The 19,215-nt window shown below is 38.0% G+C and overlaps 1 protein-coding gene across 1 annotated transcript; it reads right to left on the minus strand.

The window, feature by feature from the left end:
- Positions 1 to 93: 93 nt before the first annotated feature.
- On the minus strand, positions 94 to 18,049 carry n4bp2 (NEDD4 binding protein 2). The gene is made up of 16 exons (XM_079863984.1): positions 17,651 to 18,049; positions 15,408 to 16,341; positions 14,511 to 14,635; positions 13,334 to 13,422; positions 12,974 to 13,050; positions 12,612 to 12,764; positions 9,956 to 12,363; positions 9,195 to 9,280; positions 9,006 to 9,051; positions 7,615 to 7,781; positions 7,410 to 7,534; positions 4,967 to 5,093; positions 4,695 to 4,877; positions 3,110 to 3,278; positions 2,864 to 2,987; positions 94 to 1,009 (listed from the first exon to the last, which is right to left on the minus strand). Exons 1-16 carry the CDS (start codon positions 17,922 to 17,924, stop codon positions 964 to 966), a joined length of 5,133 nt encoding a protein of 1,710 aa, XP_079720110.1. The 5' UTR covers positions 17,925 to 18,049; the 3' UTR covers positions 94 to 963.
- Positions 18,050 to 19,215: the final 1,166 nt, after the last annotated feature.

Consider the following 19,215-nt stretch of genomic DNA (forward strand, 5'->3'; position numbering starts at 1 on the left):
TATGTTCAGCTGTGTTTGAGCTCCAAGAGCATGCTACGCTAAGCCCTAGAGCTGATTAAACCACATTTTCATTTCACCAAAAGAATCAAAACTTGTACATGTCAAGTCTTTATTCTTCTCTTCAGTTTTTTTCCACAACCATAATTTTTAATAAAAAAAAATAAAAAAAAGTACATATAAAATCTTTTGAGGTTCAAAATATACAGTATCACAAAAATATTTTTTAGAACAATTCTCACACATAAGAATTGTGATTTGCATAGCAGCATTAAGATGTCTATAAAATATGTGTGGCATCAACTTAAACTGGAAATATAAAAAACAAATCTGAGCTAAAACTTAAATACCAGCAATGCAAAGCGACATAAAATGTATGTGTCCAATATATCTGTCCAAGCTGCTCACAAACAAACTAAAATGCAAAGCTGATTGAGGATCAGCATTTATATTTCTAGAAACTCCATTAATATATTTCTATATACATCAACACTGAAGAGAATAAGCCATCCTGTGACATCCCCAGTACTCTAAACACAAACATCTTGAGTACCTAAATAATATCACCCTTTTCTTCTATATGGTCTGGGTAGGAAAAATGTGTGGCCATTATCTATTTAGGCAAAAGGCATTTTAAACTTATTACATAAAAATATAGTGATTAGGGATCAGTTGAACATTAATAGCCTCACAAAGTGAGCATCAGTAAACATTCAATAAAGTACTGAACTTTATACATATACTGCCATATACAGGTCAATACAATATAAAACATTGTGTAAATATGTAGTACCCTGATATTTTTATGTCTTAGATAAACTAAAGAAAGAAAATAGAGGTGAATGTAGTTAAAAGACAAAAGAACATTATGATTACTGGCACTATTATTCCCCAGAGAAGACGTTTTGAGTTAAGGCAGTGGAAAGACAGAAATCTAAAAGTAAATGCTTCATTGTAGCAACTCTTTCAATGAAGTGTGACCAGCACCAATCCGGTCTTAGGCTCAGTATAGCTGTAAGAAAAAAAAATTCATAAAATGTACACGTAATGACAACTGGTTCTACATGTCAAAATATGCCAAATTAGGTACCTAGTATGCTTCAATAAAGCTTCTGGCTTTTTACTATTCAGATTACATATAGTATATACATTTGTTTTTACCTTAATTATAATATATATATATATATATATATATATATATATATATATATATATATATATATATATATATATATATATATATATTCTGAACTCTTAAAGTCCCCTTGTGATGAAAATCAAGCTTTTAATGTTGTTTATATGTCTATGTGGTTGTTTTTAATATGCTTTAAGACAAACCATGGGCAAATTCATGTCTACATCATTGCTGAGTATTTTCTCCTTAAAACTGCAGTGAACCAAAGACAGTTTAAAGCTACACTGTGTGATTTTTACCCCCATCTAGCGGTGAAATTGTATATGACTACCCAATGAATTTTAGTTTCTGTTCCTCTCAATTCCGAGGGCGTTTTAACTCCTACGGTGGCCGTATTATTCCAAGATTAACATGGCTTCCAGTTATCACTTCGTCCATGACAATAATAAACAATATGTCTAAAATGAATAAAACTACAGGACAGATGTCAGGAGGTAAACGTCACCCTTGGAATCGGCTATCCCAGCATAATCAGATTAGGCTAACGTTACAATGTGTACAAAGTAAAAGCTATTAAAAATAACTAAAACGTTCAGTGTCCTTTTTTATATATAGCTTAAAAAATTGCGCCTTTAAAACTATTCATCACCTGTGATCCGTCGCAGCACAGATTTATGTTACAAGGTAAACAATACTTTTTCACCATTGACACGAGGATGAAGTTATACTAGAGGTCGTTCTGGCGTTATGCACAACCATGCTATGGTTAGACAAGCAACTATAAAACTTCGAATTTATACAAATGAATTACAACAGGCTGAATTACCTGTCGAGAAGAAAGCAGGCAACCTCGGCGTCCGTTTTAAAATCTTTTCTCCTCGTGAGCTTTTTCCATCTGGGAAAAGTTACTCCAATATTGACTATGGTCTTGCTGATTTGTCTGTCGCGTTGACGTTTTAATTCTCTCTTTCAAATGTGAGTACGCACGCACACACACACACACACACACCACACTATCTTTCAAATCTGCCGGCACTCGATCGCGAGTAATCTCCCCCTCGCATTCGTCACGGTGTCACTGAGTGAAAAACGCAAAAGGCGAAGCTTGAATTTACAGGTATGTCCCTCTTTGGCTAATGTAGTTTCAAGATGGAGGGGCAACATGGCGACCGGCATTCGAACCCCTTACCCGTATGTACTTTCAATGGCAGATTATAAACTTAAGAGAATACTTTATTACTTGAAAGAAGTAAATATACATTAATGAGCACATATATTTTTGAAAGAACTAAGTGTTTTTTGCTAAGAATCAACTAAAAAAGTTACACAGTGTAGCTTTAAAAAACATGGTTTGAAATCGCTGGTGTTTATGATGTCACAAACTACCTTGTAACCAATCACATCAAGGTGTGATCATCAACGAGTGGATCTCTGAGCTGGTGTGAGTGAGTGGAGGCGGGGCTAATTTGCATATTCATAGGACCACATACTAAATGAGGCAAGGGTGTAGAGTTACATTCAAGCTTTTTAAGGCATGAAGATTTTTTTTCATGGAAATACTTTTAAATATGTCTTTTGGTGATCAAAGATAAAATGATTGACTACAAGGGGGACTTTAATTGGTAGGACATGGAACTTGTTTACACTAAAAGACGTTTTACGGAATGACAGTTGCATCAATGTACCATTCAGAAAGACACATTGCAAGAGCACAGGATTCAGTTAGTATACCTGTAGTGTTGGTTTTTGAGGTAGTCTAGCACAGCAGGCCTGATGCGTGGCACTCCGCCTTGGCTGTGATTGCCTCTTCCTGTGATGATTGACAGCTGAGGCCGACACAAACCCTGACGGCATTCTACAAAAGACACATACATTAAAGATAATGCAGACTCTGGAGTCTATACAATCCATCTGCAGTCTACATTTGAAAAACGGTTCATTTTAGAAATGTTGTATGTATGTTTGTGGTTCACGTACCCAAATTCTTTTCAGTGAGCACCTGACTTAGATGATAAAGGGCCTCATCCACATGTAGTCCATGGAGATCTAGAATATTCTGAGGCAGGAGTGAAGCGTTCACTTGCTGAAATATCTGCATGGCTGCTCGGTGGTTCGCTTCATGCATCTTCTCTCCATGCATGTGACCCTAAACATTAACACAAATGCATAGAAACTTAGTAAGAGTTCTCATCTAAGAACAGCAATGCACTCTGCATGCATTGTTTAAAAAGGGGTCAGTAAGTGTTTAAGTTTTAAACTAATTTTGTGTGATGCAAAAGACACAAAAATTATTTTAATAATTTTACATTATTCAAACTGCTTCATGGGAAGAGTAGTTCAGTCACCTAAAAGAATCTTTAGTGCCCTCCCACTCCCATGAAGAACTGTGAACGGCGTAATTTAGTCAATCTCCCTGTGCTCTCAAACTACTTAAACATTTACATATATACAACTTTTGGCATGAAACTTAAATATATTGTTTCTATACCATGTTTAAATCAACAGTTTTGTATTTCGCCAACTTATATTTCTCATCAAAGTACATCAAGTACAGTGTTGTACCTTTGTCTTTTTGTCTGATTTAGCTTGAAATCAAAATTTGTAATGCTGTGATTCACCTTGTATACTGATTTGGTTCACGGCTTAGAACTCTTAAATGAAGACTTTTTTAAAAATCCCTATGGGAAAAATGAATGGGCCAAAAAAAAGTGCTCTGTTGGACCCATCCACCAGGAAAATCTCATTGAAAATCCTTCTTCCTTGTATATTCAATATATAAAATGTTATTATCGGTGTCATTGTGCACAGCAGTTCAGTGTTTAATGTGGACAGACACATAGCCCAGGAAAAACCTAGTCTAAAGTCAGTGGCGCGTTATTCAGATGCTATTTTAAGGGCGCATGCTTGGCCATACTGTAGCGTGTGCACAACGCACATACACTTTGCTTCTCTCATCTACACAGACGCAGCAGTTCCAATTTTTGCAAACCATACATAATTACAAGGAAAAATATTCCACACGAGGGAAATCATTGTGGTGTCCATGAAGATGTGAAAAAATAGGCATAAATCTAGCTTACACATTTACCCAAATTATTATACGCCTGTTTAACCTAAGCTAATCATATTTGGTTTTGGTTTGGATTGGTTTCTCCCATCCCCATACAATGTCACTTCTCTGTCTTTTACGGCCCTGACGAGAACGTCGTCTCCTCGGCTGTGAACCGCTCCTGGCGTGTGCCTGGCAAATCCGCCGTTATAATAGCAATCCGCCATGGAACAAGCGTGCCTGCTTTTAAAGGGAATGTGAGATGATGCTCTGATTGGTTTATTTCACGTTACGCCCAAACCACACCTATGAGTGATGTAGCTACTTCAGACCAACCCATTTTTGATTTGTGTCGGGCACATGAGTCATTTATCCGAGATCCGCCCACAAAGTTACTAACATTTCGCGTTTGATACTTGCGTTTCAGATCGTTAAAATAGGGCGTTTTTCTCAAAACTGCTGTTGTTTTTACATCAGTTTTTCAGCACACATCATAATGTTCATCTCTTTAACCTGTTGTGCGTAGAAACTAGCCACGTCCTTGCGTCCTTGTCGATGGGCTTCAGCAGCCTTGTTAAAACACTCTATCTGCTGACGTCTCTGTAGTGTTGCCTCTGTGCGAAAGTCCTCATATTCCGGATCCTCCGAATCCTGGAATTGAACTGCTTCCACCTCCCCATCTCTCGGTTTCCATCTCTGATTTAGTGAGGCAAAAAGCGTCAACAATCAACTCAAGGTTTTTGTTTAATTTCAGTATGTCATATGGTCACATGTAGAGTGCTCACCCGCTCTTTGCTCGATGCTCTATGCGCGCCACTGCGCTGAGGGGCAAGTTCAGGAGCCACTACATTTTTTACTGGTCCGTCATCCAATAGAGCATGCAAAAACTGTTCAGTCTGCTCCAGAGAGTAACTACACAAACACAAACAAATGGTTGAGAGACATTTCCTTTTAAGTTATGTCTGCTTTCTTAATAATTGTTCCTAGTAGAACTGTGCACAATTCTTCAGTGCATATTGTTATAAAGAAAAAACAATCAATCTTTTAAAAAAAGTAACACTTTAAATTAACTTTCATTACGAAATCATTAATATACATTATATACATCATTATTTTATGTAAATTGAATGCTTACAAATGTCATTAAACTTTCAATTCATATGATCATGTACCATTCTGCATTTTTTCAGACTGAATGAATATTCAGTTTCACTCTTAATTGCATCACATTATAATCATTAAATGCATTGTAAATGTCATGTTCCAAACATTAAATAGTCAATTTTAGCAGTTTTTATCTAAAGCAACTTATTAGAGGCACAGGGTTACAGGGGTTCTCACAGAGATGGCTAATGTCTTGCTACCAGCTGGGTTTCTCAATTGCCGATTCCAACACCGTTCTCTAGAAACCACAGTGGCCGATGGCTGACATACTGCTGATATATACCAAAGACTTTAGATATACAAAGACTCGTATTACTTTGAATGGGAAAAAGTGCAACATGCCATATGGCGGAATAAGTCCCGCTTTCTAAGAAAAAGTCACTATTTCACTGCAATTGCCGTTAGAAGCTCCGGTTGCTATAAAAAACAGTCAGTGTTCCAAGACGCTCTTAGGACTGCACATGCACAATGGCTGGCCCGGCCTTGAACGTTTAGAAACCAAATTTATTTATTTGGTGTTTCCCCATTTAAAGAGTTAGGAGCTGAAATGGCTGCATAAGAGGCATTTCAAAGATGGCTACTGAGTGAAATGACTTGCCTGAAAGGGACTTTTTTTTTTTATATACTCAAAATTAAATGACAGACAATTTGATGTGAACCGACCCAAGTGGGAGTTAAAAATATTGATAATATAGGCCAATATATATGTATATGTATATATATACACTCGCCTAAAGGATTATTTGGAACACCTGTTCAATTTCTCATTAATGCAATTATCTAATCAACCAATCACATGGCAGTTGCTTCAATGCATTTAGGGGTGTGGTCCTGGTCAAGACAATCTCCTGAACTCCAAACTGAATGTCAGAATGGGAAAGAAAGGTGATTTAAGCAATTTTGAGCATGGCATGGTTGTTGGTGCCAGACGGGCCGGTCTGAGTATTTCACAATCTGCTCAGTTACTGGGATTTTCACGCACAATCATTTCTAGGGTTTACAAAGAATGGTGTGAAAAGGGAAAAACATCCAGTATGCGGCAGTCCTGTGGGCGAAAATGCTTTGTTGATGCTAGAGGTCAGAGGAGAATGGGTCGACTGATTCAAGCTGATAGAAGAGCAACTTTGACTGAAATAACCACTCGTTACAACCGAGGTATGCAGCAAAGCATTTGTGAAGCCACAACACGCACAACCTTGAGGCGGATGGGCTACAACAGCAGAAGACCCCACCGGGTACCACTCATCTCCACTACAAATAGGAAAAAGAGGCTACAATTTGCACAAGCTCACCAAAATTAGACAGTTGAAGACTGGAAAAATGTTGCCTGGTCTGATGAGTCTCGATTTCTGTTGAGACATTCAGATGGTAGAGTCAGAATTTGGCGTAAACAGAATGAGAACATGGATCCATCATGCCTTGTTACCACTCTGCAGGCTGGTGGTGGTGGTGTAATGGTGTGGGGGATGGTTTCTTGGCACACTTTAGGCCCCTTAGTGAGCATTGTTTCTGACCATGTCCATCCCTTTATGACCACCATGTACCCATCCTCTGATGGCTACTTCCAGCAGGATAATGCACCATGTCACAAAGCTCGAATCATTTCAAATTGGTTTCTTGAACATGACAATGAGTTCACTGTACTAAAATGGCCCCCACAGTCACCAGATCTCAACCCAATAGAGCATCTTTGGGATGTGGTGGAACGGGAGCTTCGTGCAAATCTCCATCAACTGCAAGCTGCTATCCTATCAATATGGGCCAACATTTCTAAAGAATGCTTTCAGCACCTTGTTGAATCAATTCCACATAGAATTAAGGCAGTTCTGAAGGCGAAAGGGGGTCAAACACAGTATTAGTATGGTGTTCCTAATAATCCTTTAGGTGAGTGTATAGTAGGCAACATTTGAAGTGGATCAAAACCTTTAATCAAAGTTATAAATTAATTTTGAACAATACCCATTTTTGTCTTAGGAAAACTTTGATGACAACTTTGATCCACTTAAAATGTTGACTACTACATGCTGTAGTACTACTGTATGTCACTATGTATCAAATTCTCACTTGTGATCTCTGAAGATATCCCTGAGGAAATGTCGGTCTATGGTGGGGAACGTGGAAAACAGCTGGTTTTCCTTCAGCTTGGCTGCACCATCTTTCTTATCCAGGTCCCTCAGACTTGACCTGGACTAAAACCCAAACATTTTCACTACTTACTTTTACAGTTCTAGGCAGTGATTGAATGTGAGTGCCTATGTGTGACTCTTACCTTCTCCATGCTGTCTTGCATGACCTGCTCTTCAATCATGATGTCCCTCAGTGAGACAGGAGCAGAGGATACAGTCCAGTGATCCATAAAAGGAATTTCTTCACGCAAACCAAATTGGTCCCTGAGCCTAGTTTTGCCTCCCTGCGATTCACCCCATTGGGCAGGAACTTCGTTACCATGAATACAGTAAGATTGATAGAATAGAGAAGAGGAGCAACAGAGAAAAATTATTTCCAGTTTGGAGAAGTTTCCCCAAATTGGGTACAATTTGGTGTCTCATTTCATTTTTTAAAATCATTAGAGACACAAATCAATCCCTTATTTTTTGTTGTGAGAACTATTAGATGTTAGATAAACTATTATTAACATAAAATTAACACAGCAATGCCATCCAATTTGGATTTTCCCACCTTAAATGTTTCCAACAAAATAAAAAAACAATGTAAAAATGTTTGACATAATCAGTTGTAGTAAAGCTGTATTTTTATCTATTAACACATTTTTATTAACAAAAGCATAATTAGTTATTTCCCTAATTTTGTGCACTATAGTGTCTGCACCATGGAGGGACCTCTTCTGTCACTTTCACATTTCATTATATTTATATTATACCAATTTTGTCTTTGTCATTTTGATGGTAATTTAATGTTTATTAGTAGAAAACAAAATCACTGTTTTAAACTATATATAATAAAAAGGGCTTTCAAACGATTAATCGCGATTAATCGCATCCAAAATAAAAGTTTGTGTTTACATAATATATGTGTGTGTATGGAGTATAATTATTTTCTATATATAAATACACACACATGCATATATATTTAAGAAAAATGTGTTATTTATATATAAAATATTTATATATAATATAAATTATATATAATATAAATATATATACACAGTATATATATGCAAATATTTCTTAAATATATACATGCATGTGTGTGTATTTATATATAGAAAATAATTATACACCATACACACACATATATTATGTAAAAACAAACTTTTATTTTGGATGCGATTAATCGCGATTAATCGTTTGACAGCCCTAATAATAAACAACATTTAATTTGACCTCCTGTATACAGGTTGACAGTATACAGTATATAGGCCGACCAAGCACTGAAAGTATATGATAGGCAAAGAATCAAAATTATGGCCAATCATACCATACCAATCATATTTGATGTTTGAAACAGCTATGAGGGCAAAATTGTGGACCTTAAGATTTCACTCTGGGTGTGAATGCCCAGATCACAGTTGGATTGGAAGATTAAAATGGTAGAGATGTAATTTATCTCTTAATGTTTTATTGTATTACTACTGGTTAGGACATGCTGTACATTTACATTTACTTTGTGTTTGTGTACTGTGAGAATAAGCTGTCTCACTCTTGTGCATTAGCTGATAGGACAGAGCTGCCTGCCTGTGCTTCTCCTGCCAAAGACAACAGACACCAGGTAAGTTTTACATTAAGATTCAGAATCAGTCACATTAAAAAAAAATTGTTGTTTGTTTTGTAGGTTCATATCCAAAAACTGTCTAAGATCAAAAGATAAGATCAAAATATATGAACTCACTTGAATGGTCTCTTTCCATTTCTGGTGCAGAAGTTTGGCCAAGTTCAGGTCTATTTGCACTGCACAGTCATCTGATGAAAACGCACCTGCACCCATATGGAGTTCAAAGAGATTTTAAAACACTTTAATGAGTGTGAATTGAGGGTTGATGTGGTTACTTCATGAAAGTGATAGCTTTTCATAGTAAAAACTAGAATCACAGTTATTTTAAACCATTTACACAACTTTTAAATGGGCTTTTGCCCTTATGGAACAATAGTTAAGTGTGCTGGTTCTCAACTGGTTATGGTGACAGTTCTAATCAGATAGGTTTGTGAAAAACCAGGGAACCAGGGTCAGGAAAAAACTATTCTTAATGAAAATAATAAAATACAACTAACCATATGAGAGCACCATATACAACACACTTATGAGAGCAAAATAAACGGGCATTAACTTTTAAAAGAGAAAACACTTCTCAATATATTTTGCTGTTGTTATTTAAAAGCCATGGGTCCTGCAATATTTTGTGGTAAATTCATGTTACTTGGTAGAAGCTAGCAAAATTGGACAAATTCCAACATGGGTAGGTCATGTGCCAAGCCGCAATCTTCAAAAACCATTTAAAAATAAATAAATAAATAGACCCACACAACACTGACTACAAGTTAGGGGTTTGTTATTGTGTTGGGACGCCACTTGAGATCACTGGATTCATTGAGTAATCCACTGAATGAATAACAGAATTATTTATTTGACATATTGATTAGATGTTTGATTACCTGGACTGACCCCAACAGGTCCAAAAAGCTCAGTGAGCTGCAATGCAAGTTCAGTTGGAAGTTTAAGCTCCAGGGTTTGTATGTCCATTGAACTTGGCTCTCTTCTTCCCTGTCCAGTTTTCTTTTTCTCTTTTTCTAGTTCCTTCCTCTTCTCTTCGCGCTCCATTTCGACAACCTGATACAGTATTAACTGTGTTATGGCATTTACCTCTTCTGTTGTCTCATCATACTCCTTTAATTTCTCTCCTCCCACCTCTTCACTCCATTCCTTCAATGCTCCCTCCAGGCATTGAACAACTTTCTCACTTTGTGTCACTAATATCTCTTGCTGCCCTGGACCTTGCGGGCAAGTTTGGTCTGGCTGTTGTTCATTAGCTGCTGGAACCTCCAGTTGTACTTTAGTGTCTTCTGTTGGCTGCTTTAATGATCCAAAGGAAGGTTCAGGCTCACATTTCTCCTTTGTCATGCTGGCTTCGTTGGATCCTTCAGCTTCACTTTGTGAAGTTTGACCCGGGTTCCAATCATCATCAGCTTGGCTAACGTCACTAAGGTTAGTTTCTTGGGACTTGGGACTGATGCTACTTGCTGAACTTTTGCTGGAGTCATCAGAGCACACAGCTCTAGCCTGGTCACTTTCTGACCCCATCATGGTTTCTGACGGTTCTATAGATGGCTCGCATGACTCTTTCTCAGGAACCAAAGACCCAAAAATAACTTTGTCATCCTCATCATCTTTATACAGCTGTTCTCCAGAATCTAACAACAAGTTAGTTGTCCACTCCATATCTTGATGGCACTTCTCATAAAGGTCCTCCAGAATATCGACGGAGACACGTCTGAAATGGCGCCTCAGAATCTCAAGGTTTTGTTGTTTAGAGTGGGATTCTCTAAAGTCATTCTCTTCCACCTGAGAACCTTTCTCATGGACCACACGGTACGGAACTCTCTGCTGGCAGGCAGACTCCTCTTCATTTATTTTTGGGGTGAAACGCAAAGAGTTTCCCTCCAAAACAAACATGCTACTACTAGATAAGTCCAAAGCTAATTCAGAACATTTCGGCTGGTCCATTCGCCAAAGCAAAGCAAAGTCCTGAGGGTTTGTTTGGGCTGAGGCACTGGCACATGGCACCATGGGCAATGAAGTTGTTTCCCCCGTAGGTGGAAGATCAGAGGGCAGATGAGAAATAACTGGAGATTGTGAGCAGGGTGACGAAGGGCTTTGATTGGTGAAGGTAAGTGCCAGTTTACAAGATTTCCCCACTCTTCGGCTAAGACCTCTCCGTCTCTCTAGACTGCTCTCTGAGTCTACGGCAACCTTTGAACACAGAGTTTCTTGGGCATTTGGGCTCATTCTACATTTCTCCTCTGAGGCTACATTGTCCTCCTGCTCAACCTCTTCCTGTGTGCTCTTCTCAGCAGACACTTGACTAGACTGCTCAATCGTGTCTGCTCTCTGTTCTGATGTACTTGGAGAATTAGAGTAATTCTTTCTTGGGTCAGTGCACTCAGAGAACATCCTTCCCAGCACACAGTCAGGGAGTTCAGGGCAAATCACAGTCTCTGGGTTCAAGTTACCCTGTTTTCCACCAAAGGAAGGGGAATGCAGAGTAGACAGTTTGCTTCGAGTTGGATCTTGGTAAAAACTTGGAGAGTTTCTTCCACCCTGCAGTAAATCTACAAGTTTTTGAAATTCAACTGCATTTTGCTTGTCAGGATCAGAATGTTTCTCTTCATCAGAAGAAGTGTTATCTTTGTATTCAACAACACTGGATTCCAAAACAGTGTTCTGAACAGTTTTATTCCTTAAATTCTGATGTCTTCTTTGACGTTGACCTTGAGATTCCAGTGGCCAGTCCCCCACAAAATCCAACAGCTCTGGCCTCTCTACTTTGTCCTCAGGAAGATACTCACCTTCACATCCCTCCTCCTTATCTTGCCCTGGAGAGTCAACACTGGGGTCAAAGTTCACAGGTTCACTTGTTCCAAGGCCATTTCTACAATTCACTCTGTCCCTTCTCACACGCTGAGCAATGGACTCTGAAAATGCCACAGGTAGCTCTGAAAACTTCTTGTGTGCTGACTCAACTAATTCTTCAGTTTTCCCACTACTCAAATTTCCCATGTTTTTTTCTGTGTCCAGAAGATCTAGCTCCAAGTCCAAAGATTCAGCATCAATCAGATCAGACTGAGGTGTTCCAGACCCATCCAGAATGTTCTCATGCAAAATCACAGACTCCTTGGAACTGTAGGAGACTATTTCACCTTCTTCCTCACCTGCAGAAATGGTACTGCAAGTCTGCCTAACAGAGGACACATCGGGCAGAGATGAAGAAAGATGTGTGTTCAGTTTGCTCAAACCAGAGTCACCAACAAGATCAGGATGACTGAGGCCAGGGGGTAAAGATTGCCTGAAGGAAATGAGAGAAATACATATTGTAGTTTAAATACATAGATGTGCATGACATATAAATACATAGTTATTTATAGCTTTACAAAGCCAGTCTTTTCATAGTCACTGACAGGTAACTAGTTACTAACTCTCAAATAGTCTTGTACAGTTGGAGACAATCACTATCTGCAGCTGTGTGAACATGGCCCATGGCTTTATTTCAAATTTGTAAATACTCAGTAACATGAATATAATGCATATACTCACTGTGTTTGCTCAGTCTCAGTTTGGGTCAGTTCCACAACACTTGGCACTGGTACTGGTCTTTGTGAATTCATGATGCTCTGGACAGAGACAAATCGGTCATAACGTTCTAATATGCGCCGGATCTTCTCCTTTGTTACTTGGTGCCTTGTGCGCCTTCACAGAGAGGATGAATAGAGAGGAAGATGGCAAACACTTGTGATTGTGTCATTAAATCAATGGATCACATGTGTGATTGTACTTTGTTTATTTAAGACTACCTACAAAACCAGTGGAAAGAGAACTGTAAATAAATTAGTTGTATGGATTTTGTTTAATGTGTCGAGAGAGTAGTTATTTCTGGTTTGTGGTTATGTTTAACATACTTCTCCAGCTCTCTAGGTTTGGTTTTCCACCAGGTATCTGGCTCACGAAACAGCACCTTATACCCATGTTTCAGTGCCTAGAAGAAGGAAAAGGAAGCCCTACAATCAGCATAATATACCTGTGTGAATCTGTTTGTGGTTCATGTTTTTGCACACTGTAACATTCTAAAGTTAAACCAATAAATAAATAAGATCTATAATAATATATACTTGTGTTGCATGATACAAACTTTCAACGTGTCAAATTTAATCTGGTATATCCACAGCACATTTTAACAATACAAAAACAATATGTTCATTGTCTGATACTGAACATTAATAACTTATTTCATACTACGTGTTTCAAAATAAATTGCTCACCATGGCAACGTATGGTTTCATCTCCCAACATTGCATATTGGTGTTGTCTATTATGATGGGTGACTGGCCTTTTTCAAAAGCATCTTTTGCTGAAATGTTGATCACCACAAAGACATAGCAGAAAGATTATATAAAGATTAAAGGTGAAGTGTGTCATTTTATGTGGCATCAGTGACACCAAGCAGAATTGCGAAAATAATGACCACTTTCAAAACTGTTTCCCAAACACTTCAACTGTCTGCCATTTGTCAGCCAAACAGGTAAGGCCCCAATATACTTACTACAAAGTAAATCTTTTTAATTCTTTGCTTAACCACCCTGACCCGACCCAGGCTAACCTGGAGAAATGTTTAAATAAATATGTGCTGTACTCTTACTTCTCCATAAATAAATAAGTGTTTATAATAAATAAACACTCAACAAAAATGACAGTGGTGCAGTTAAGAAAACAGTTAAGAAATAATCTGGCTTTACAGTATTGAACATGAAAAAATGGTGTCAGTATCACTTTTCTTTCAATTAGAAGTTAAGCTTCAATTTCTACTATAAAGCAGCTCTTTAGTGTGTTCATGTTTTTAATCATGTCTGACCGCGACGGACTGAACAGAAGAATCTAAGAAGATTTTGACAAAGAAGGCGGAGCCGCAAAACGGACCAACCTATTACATAATTGCCATGGAACAATGGTAGTTTAAAGGTGTTTGCAAGACGGAGCAAAAGTTTACAGAAAGTTTGCTTTGGCAAGCTATATCGAACTACCGAAACTAATTCCAAATGAACTTTTTTGGACTGATTTTGTTCTAAATGATGTCTCACCATTTCAATTTCGCTTAAAGTATATTGGGGTCTGTTGTCCCACAGCAAACTCATGCATGCATTGGTTGCGCCAATGTTGCTATGTCAGGCTCATTAAGTCTCTCAAAAAAAATGACAGCGCCATGGAGTTGGAAAGTTGATAATTTTCATGGAAATTGGCATACAAATGGCGTACTTATAGTTGTTTCAGCATATTAAGCTGGAATATGTAATCACTTTTGAAAAAGATTGCAAAAAATGTGCACACATCACCTTTAAGGTCATACTGTCTAGTCAATGGGTAGCAAATAATAAAGAAATGGAAATAATTTAATGTACACACCTGTGCTCTGGCTTGAGCAAACAGGCCTGTAATACTCACCTCTCTGGTGATTCCACTCATGGGCCTCTCCTAGTAAATTTGGTTCAAATTGGTACTGTCCATTTTGAATGAAATACTCATCAGTGCTCAATACAACTCCTCCAGGATTTTGTGCCACCATAGCACTGGACAGCAAAGAGAGAAAAAAACATTATACCTTATACAAAACTATATACTTTCTCTATAAACATACTCTAAACAGCAAAGTGGTCACTATAATTCTGTTGAGCATGGTTATCTGCCAGTGTTGTTAATCTCAAAACAAAAGCTAATTACAGGCAATATATGTGCTGGTATTCGGCAGTATAGTATACTTTGATAATTATCATGCAAAATTGCTTTAACGGTCTGGATGCATACTAAAAAGAGCTTTTGTCTTCATTTAGATTTTTAAATGCTCTTCTCAAACGTGTTTTCTATGTGATATTTTCATTAAAAGGCTAAATTGATGTAAAAAATAAAATAAAAAATGCAACCCGGGGTTGTCTTACAACCCATTTTACAATGCAAAACAATACAATGACAAAATCATATACCATGAAAAAAGCTTTAACAATTAGCGCAAAAAGAACATTTGATACCACTACATGGCAAATTTTCCTACCCATGAAGCATTACCAAAGGACAATCTATCTAATTCTGTTAGCACCATCTAAATGAATCCTAACTCCATTCCCAAAAGAAGTTATTATAACTTCCCCCTAAAGAAAACTATTCTCTTTTAAGGGAGTGTTGTACATCATGAACTGCTCTCATGGACTAAGTTGTTTAACGAAAATGAAAAGAACATTATATGCCATTATATGCCAACTTAAAACTCCCCAAAAAAGAAGAGATTTCCTTTGTGTTATTCCACATGTTTTCAATAAAATGACAGCTATGAGTCTTCTTGCTTACTTGGCAAGGGTGGTTTTGCCTGATCCAGGAGCCCCTCTAAGTAAAACCAACACCTGCCCTTCCAATTTTAGTCTGTTCCAAGTAGGCAGAGTCCATGACTTTGGTACAGTTGCAGAAGGCTTCAGAGGTGCTTGTCTGATAGGTCCACGAGCCAACCACTGAGCAGCAGGAAGGGGGTTAGTGCTCCAACGGGTGGGGTTAGGAATGACAGGTGTAATGAAGGACGGACCCACAGTGCGCGGCTGAAACTCAGCAGCATGAGTGTTCCAGAACATGGCAGGTGTGCTGAGTGCTTCTCGATGCTGCATTGCTGCTCTGTGGTTACAGAGTTGGTCAGGTCTACGGTAAACCTGAAAGGCAGAGGGCCGGGGTTCAGTAGAGCTGGCCTCCAATGTTAGGTGACTGAAGTCAAGAGATATGGTTTTCGTCTCTGGGATATGGACCCCACCGAAACTCAATTCACTCACGGGTGAACTACCGCCACGGGCCTCACTGAGCCCGGGGTCAGAGAAAGAGGCCTGATCATCCTGATCTGATTTTATTTGAGGAGCTGGAAGCTGAGTGTGGGATGTAAGAGGCAGCGAGGAGTGAGGGATTGATTGAGAAGGAGGGGGTAGAGAAGAGAGAGGTATGGAGGGCATTACAGGATGGGAGCTAGCTTGTGTCTGCTGTGACGTCAAAGTCTGAAGTTCCTGATCTATAAGAGCATCAAACTCTTCTGTCAGGTGTGTTTCACCAGGCATGAGCTCCGGCTGAGATGCAGGCTGGTTTGAAAAGGCAAAGCTCTCTGCCGTTCCACTGAGGAGGTCTGTCTGAGTGATGTTAGTACCCAGGAGAGCAGCAGCCTGCTCAAACCCTGAGACAGGAGGAGGGGGTGGGACTATGCCCTCAGCAGCATCTGACAGCTCCAAAAGCGAATCCATCGCATTGTCCACTAATGCAGAGATTAAGAAGAAAGAAAATGTATATTTAAAAAAATATGTATCCAAAATACATATGTATATTACTGCATTTAAGAAAAAAAGTAAAGTATTTCTGCATTTAAGAAAAAACAAAAGTTAAAAGTAGTGCCTAATCTAGCTAAAATGCAACATACACCACCGGTCCAAAGTTGATTAAGATTTGGTTTAATGTTTTTGAAAGACGTCTCTTATAAATCACCAAGGCTCCATTTATTTGTTCAAAAATACAGCAAAAACAACAATACTTTGAAACACAGTCTTTATAATCCTGTCACATGATCCTTCAGAAATAAGTCTAATATGCTGATTTGGTGATCAAGAAAAATGTCTTATTGTTGTCAATGTTGAAAACAATTCTTGCTGCTTAATATTTTTGTGGAAATCGTGATACCCCAGACTTAAAGGTATATAGGAGTTAAAAAAAAATAGTATACATATATTTTTATTTGGCAAGGATGCACTGAATTAATTAAAAGTGACAATAAAGATGTTTATAATGTTACAAAAGATTTCTATTAATTTATTAATCAAAGTATCCTGAAAAAAAGTAACCCAGTCTCCACAAAAGAATTAGAAAGCAAAAACTATCTACAACATTGATAACCATTATTAATAAATGGGCTCCAATAATAATTAAAAATAATTGAGCACCAAATCAGAATATTAGAATGATTTCTAAGAATGATGTGACTGAAGACTGGAGTAATAGGCGCTGAAATTTCAGCTTTGCCATTACAGGAATAAATGACATCTTAAAACATATTAAAATTGAAAACAGTTATTTTAGATTTAAAAATTATTGTAATAATATTTCACAATGTTAGGGATGACAATATTTTTGATCAAATAAATGTAGCCTTGTTGAGCATAATATAAACTTTTGAACAGTAGTGCATGTCATAATGTATATTAAGAATCATACAGGGCTTCATGACAACGTCAACTTGAAGCATAGTTTAATACAATAATATAAAATAAAAATTTATAGAAAATATATTAAGAAGCTATAATGGTAGCTTTCTAGGTGGTCTAAAATGGTCATTAGGTGGTCCAAGTTTATCTTTAGCCAGCAACAAACCTGCTACCAGTTGATGGTCATACCAGGTTAAGGTGATCGAGCTGGCTTTGAAACATGGTTGTTGGTCAGCCAGATAATGACCTGCTTACACCAAGTGAAGATCAGCCAGAAACCAGAAACCAGCCACCCAGTTCCAGCGGTAACAATCCTAAGTTACCATCTTAAGATGGAAAGAGTAACACAACCTTTAAGATTATCCTTACCTTTAAAATCTGCCTCTGAGAGTACCATGTAAATTACTTCAGGATCCAAATGTGAAAACATCTCCTGCATGCTCTGGATGATTTCATCTCGTCTTTGAGATTCCAACTGACCACTCCTGGACTGTGTGGACCCAAAGTTGTTATACACTGAGTCCGCACGGGTCACGAAAGATCCATTTGCTCCGTGTGCTCGAATCTCGGAACCGCTCCCGTACTCGGCCGTCTGCATCGGGCCACGGGAGGGACTCAGTCCGTTTTTCTTTTTCTTTGGCATGCTGTTGTTTTGCCCCTTTTACAAGACACCGACGACAAATCCACTGTTTACAAGTTTTTCTAGAGGAAGGAAAGTAAAAGAAAACCAGACGACCAACTCTCCACAGAGAAGAAAAATACTGCAGCGCCTCTAGTGGATGGAAACAGCATGACATCAACTTTTGACCTATTGAGTGAAAGTAAAATAGGCAAGACAAAATTACATTAAAGAATCTTAGGCCTGGTTTCACAGAAAAGGCTTAGATTAAGCCAGGATTAGGGCTCAGTTTAATTAGGACATTTAAGTAGCTTTTATTAACATGCCTTACAAACATTGCTGCTGTGCATCTTGAGACAAAACAATGGCACTGATATATTTTATGATATGTCAGTGCGAGTTGCTTTCAGTTAAAACAGCTCAAACATACAAACATTTAGTCTGGGACTAGACTTAAGCCTTGCCTGTGAAACCGGGAGTGAGTTTTGAGTTTTTTCAGATGCCTCAGTTTTAACACAAGTATCGGTGAGGCCAAGGGCGTAGATTTGGTTTGAACATTGGGGGGGTTGAAGTTTGGGTCTGCATATTTTTCATGTGATCATGGTATAAATATTGGGGGGGGGGGGGGGGGGGGGGTTGTAATGCATAGATTTAAATATTGGGGGGGTTATCTCCCCCCCAACCCCCCCACAAATTACGCCCCTGGGTGAGGCTTCCAGATAAACAAGATAAGCAAATAAAATAATCTATATACAAATACAGTTATGCAAGGGAATGTGAATAGGAAAGGGTCAGGATATGTTTAATAAATAAGAGGCAGTGGATTGTACCAAACCAAAAAATATATATAGGTTAACCTCTGAAAAAAAAGTATGTTCCATAAACAAATGTAACCTGTTTTGTACCGTCTCAATATTATTAATAATATTAATAATAATAATAATAAATAATATTTCACTCTGACATTTCTCACACTTCAATGTACACTGTTATTATTCACCAGTTCTAATACATTTGTTATGTATTTTAATATTTTATCTTCGAGTTAATTGGTGATTTTTATTATTTTATTTTTATTATTTTATTGATTATTGCAAACAAGTACTGCAGTGCTGTTGTAGGGTGTTGATCGTACAGTACACAATTCAGAGGCGGTTCTTTCACAATATGGCACGCCATATGCATGAGGCTTTTCTTTTCTAATACTTACGGTAAACCAAGTTCAGTGTCAAGTAAACCACTATTTCAGGCGGTTGTTTTCTAATATATACGGTAACGTTTCTCCCTCCATCGGCGGCCCGCTATACCGTCTTTC

This window comes from Squalius cephalus (genome assembly GCF_949319135.1).
Source record: "Squalius cephalus genome assembly, chromosome: 2".
Taxonomy (NCBI): domain Eukaryota; kingdom Metazoa; phylum Chordata; class Actinopteri; order Cypriniformes; family Leuciscidae; genus Squalius; species Squalius cephalus.

Coding starts and splice junctions, on each gene's coding strand:
- n4bp2 (XM_079863984.1), bottom strand. CDS start 17,924: ATGCCAAAGAAAAAGAAAAACGGACTGAGTCCCTCCCGTGGCCCGATG. Junction 12,765..12,973: donor AAACCTAGAGAGCTGGAGAA/GTATGTTAAACA, acceptor CTCTCTGTGAAG/GCGCACAAGGCACCAAGTAA. Junction 12,364..12,611: donor ACTGAGACTGAGCAAACACA/GTGAGTATATGC, acceptor CATTTCCTTCAG/GCAATCTTTACCCCCTGGCC.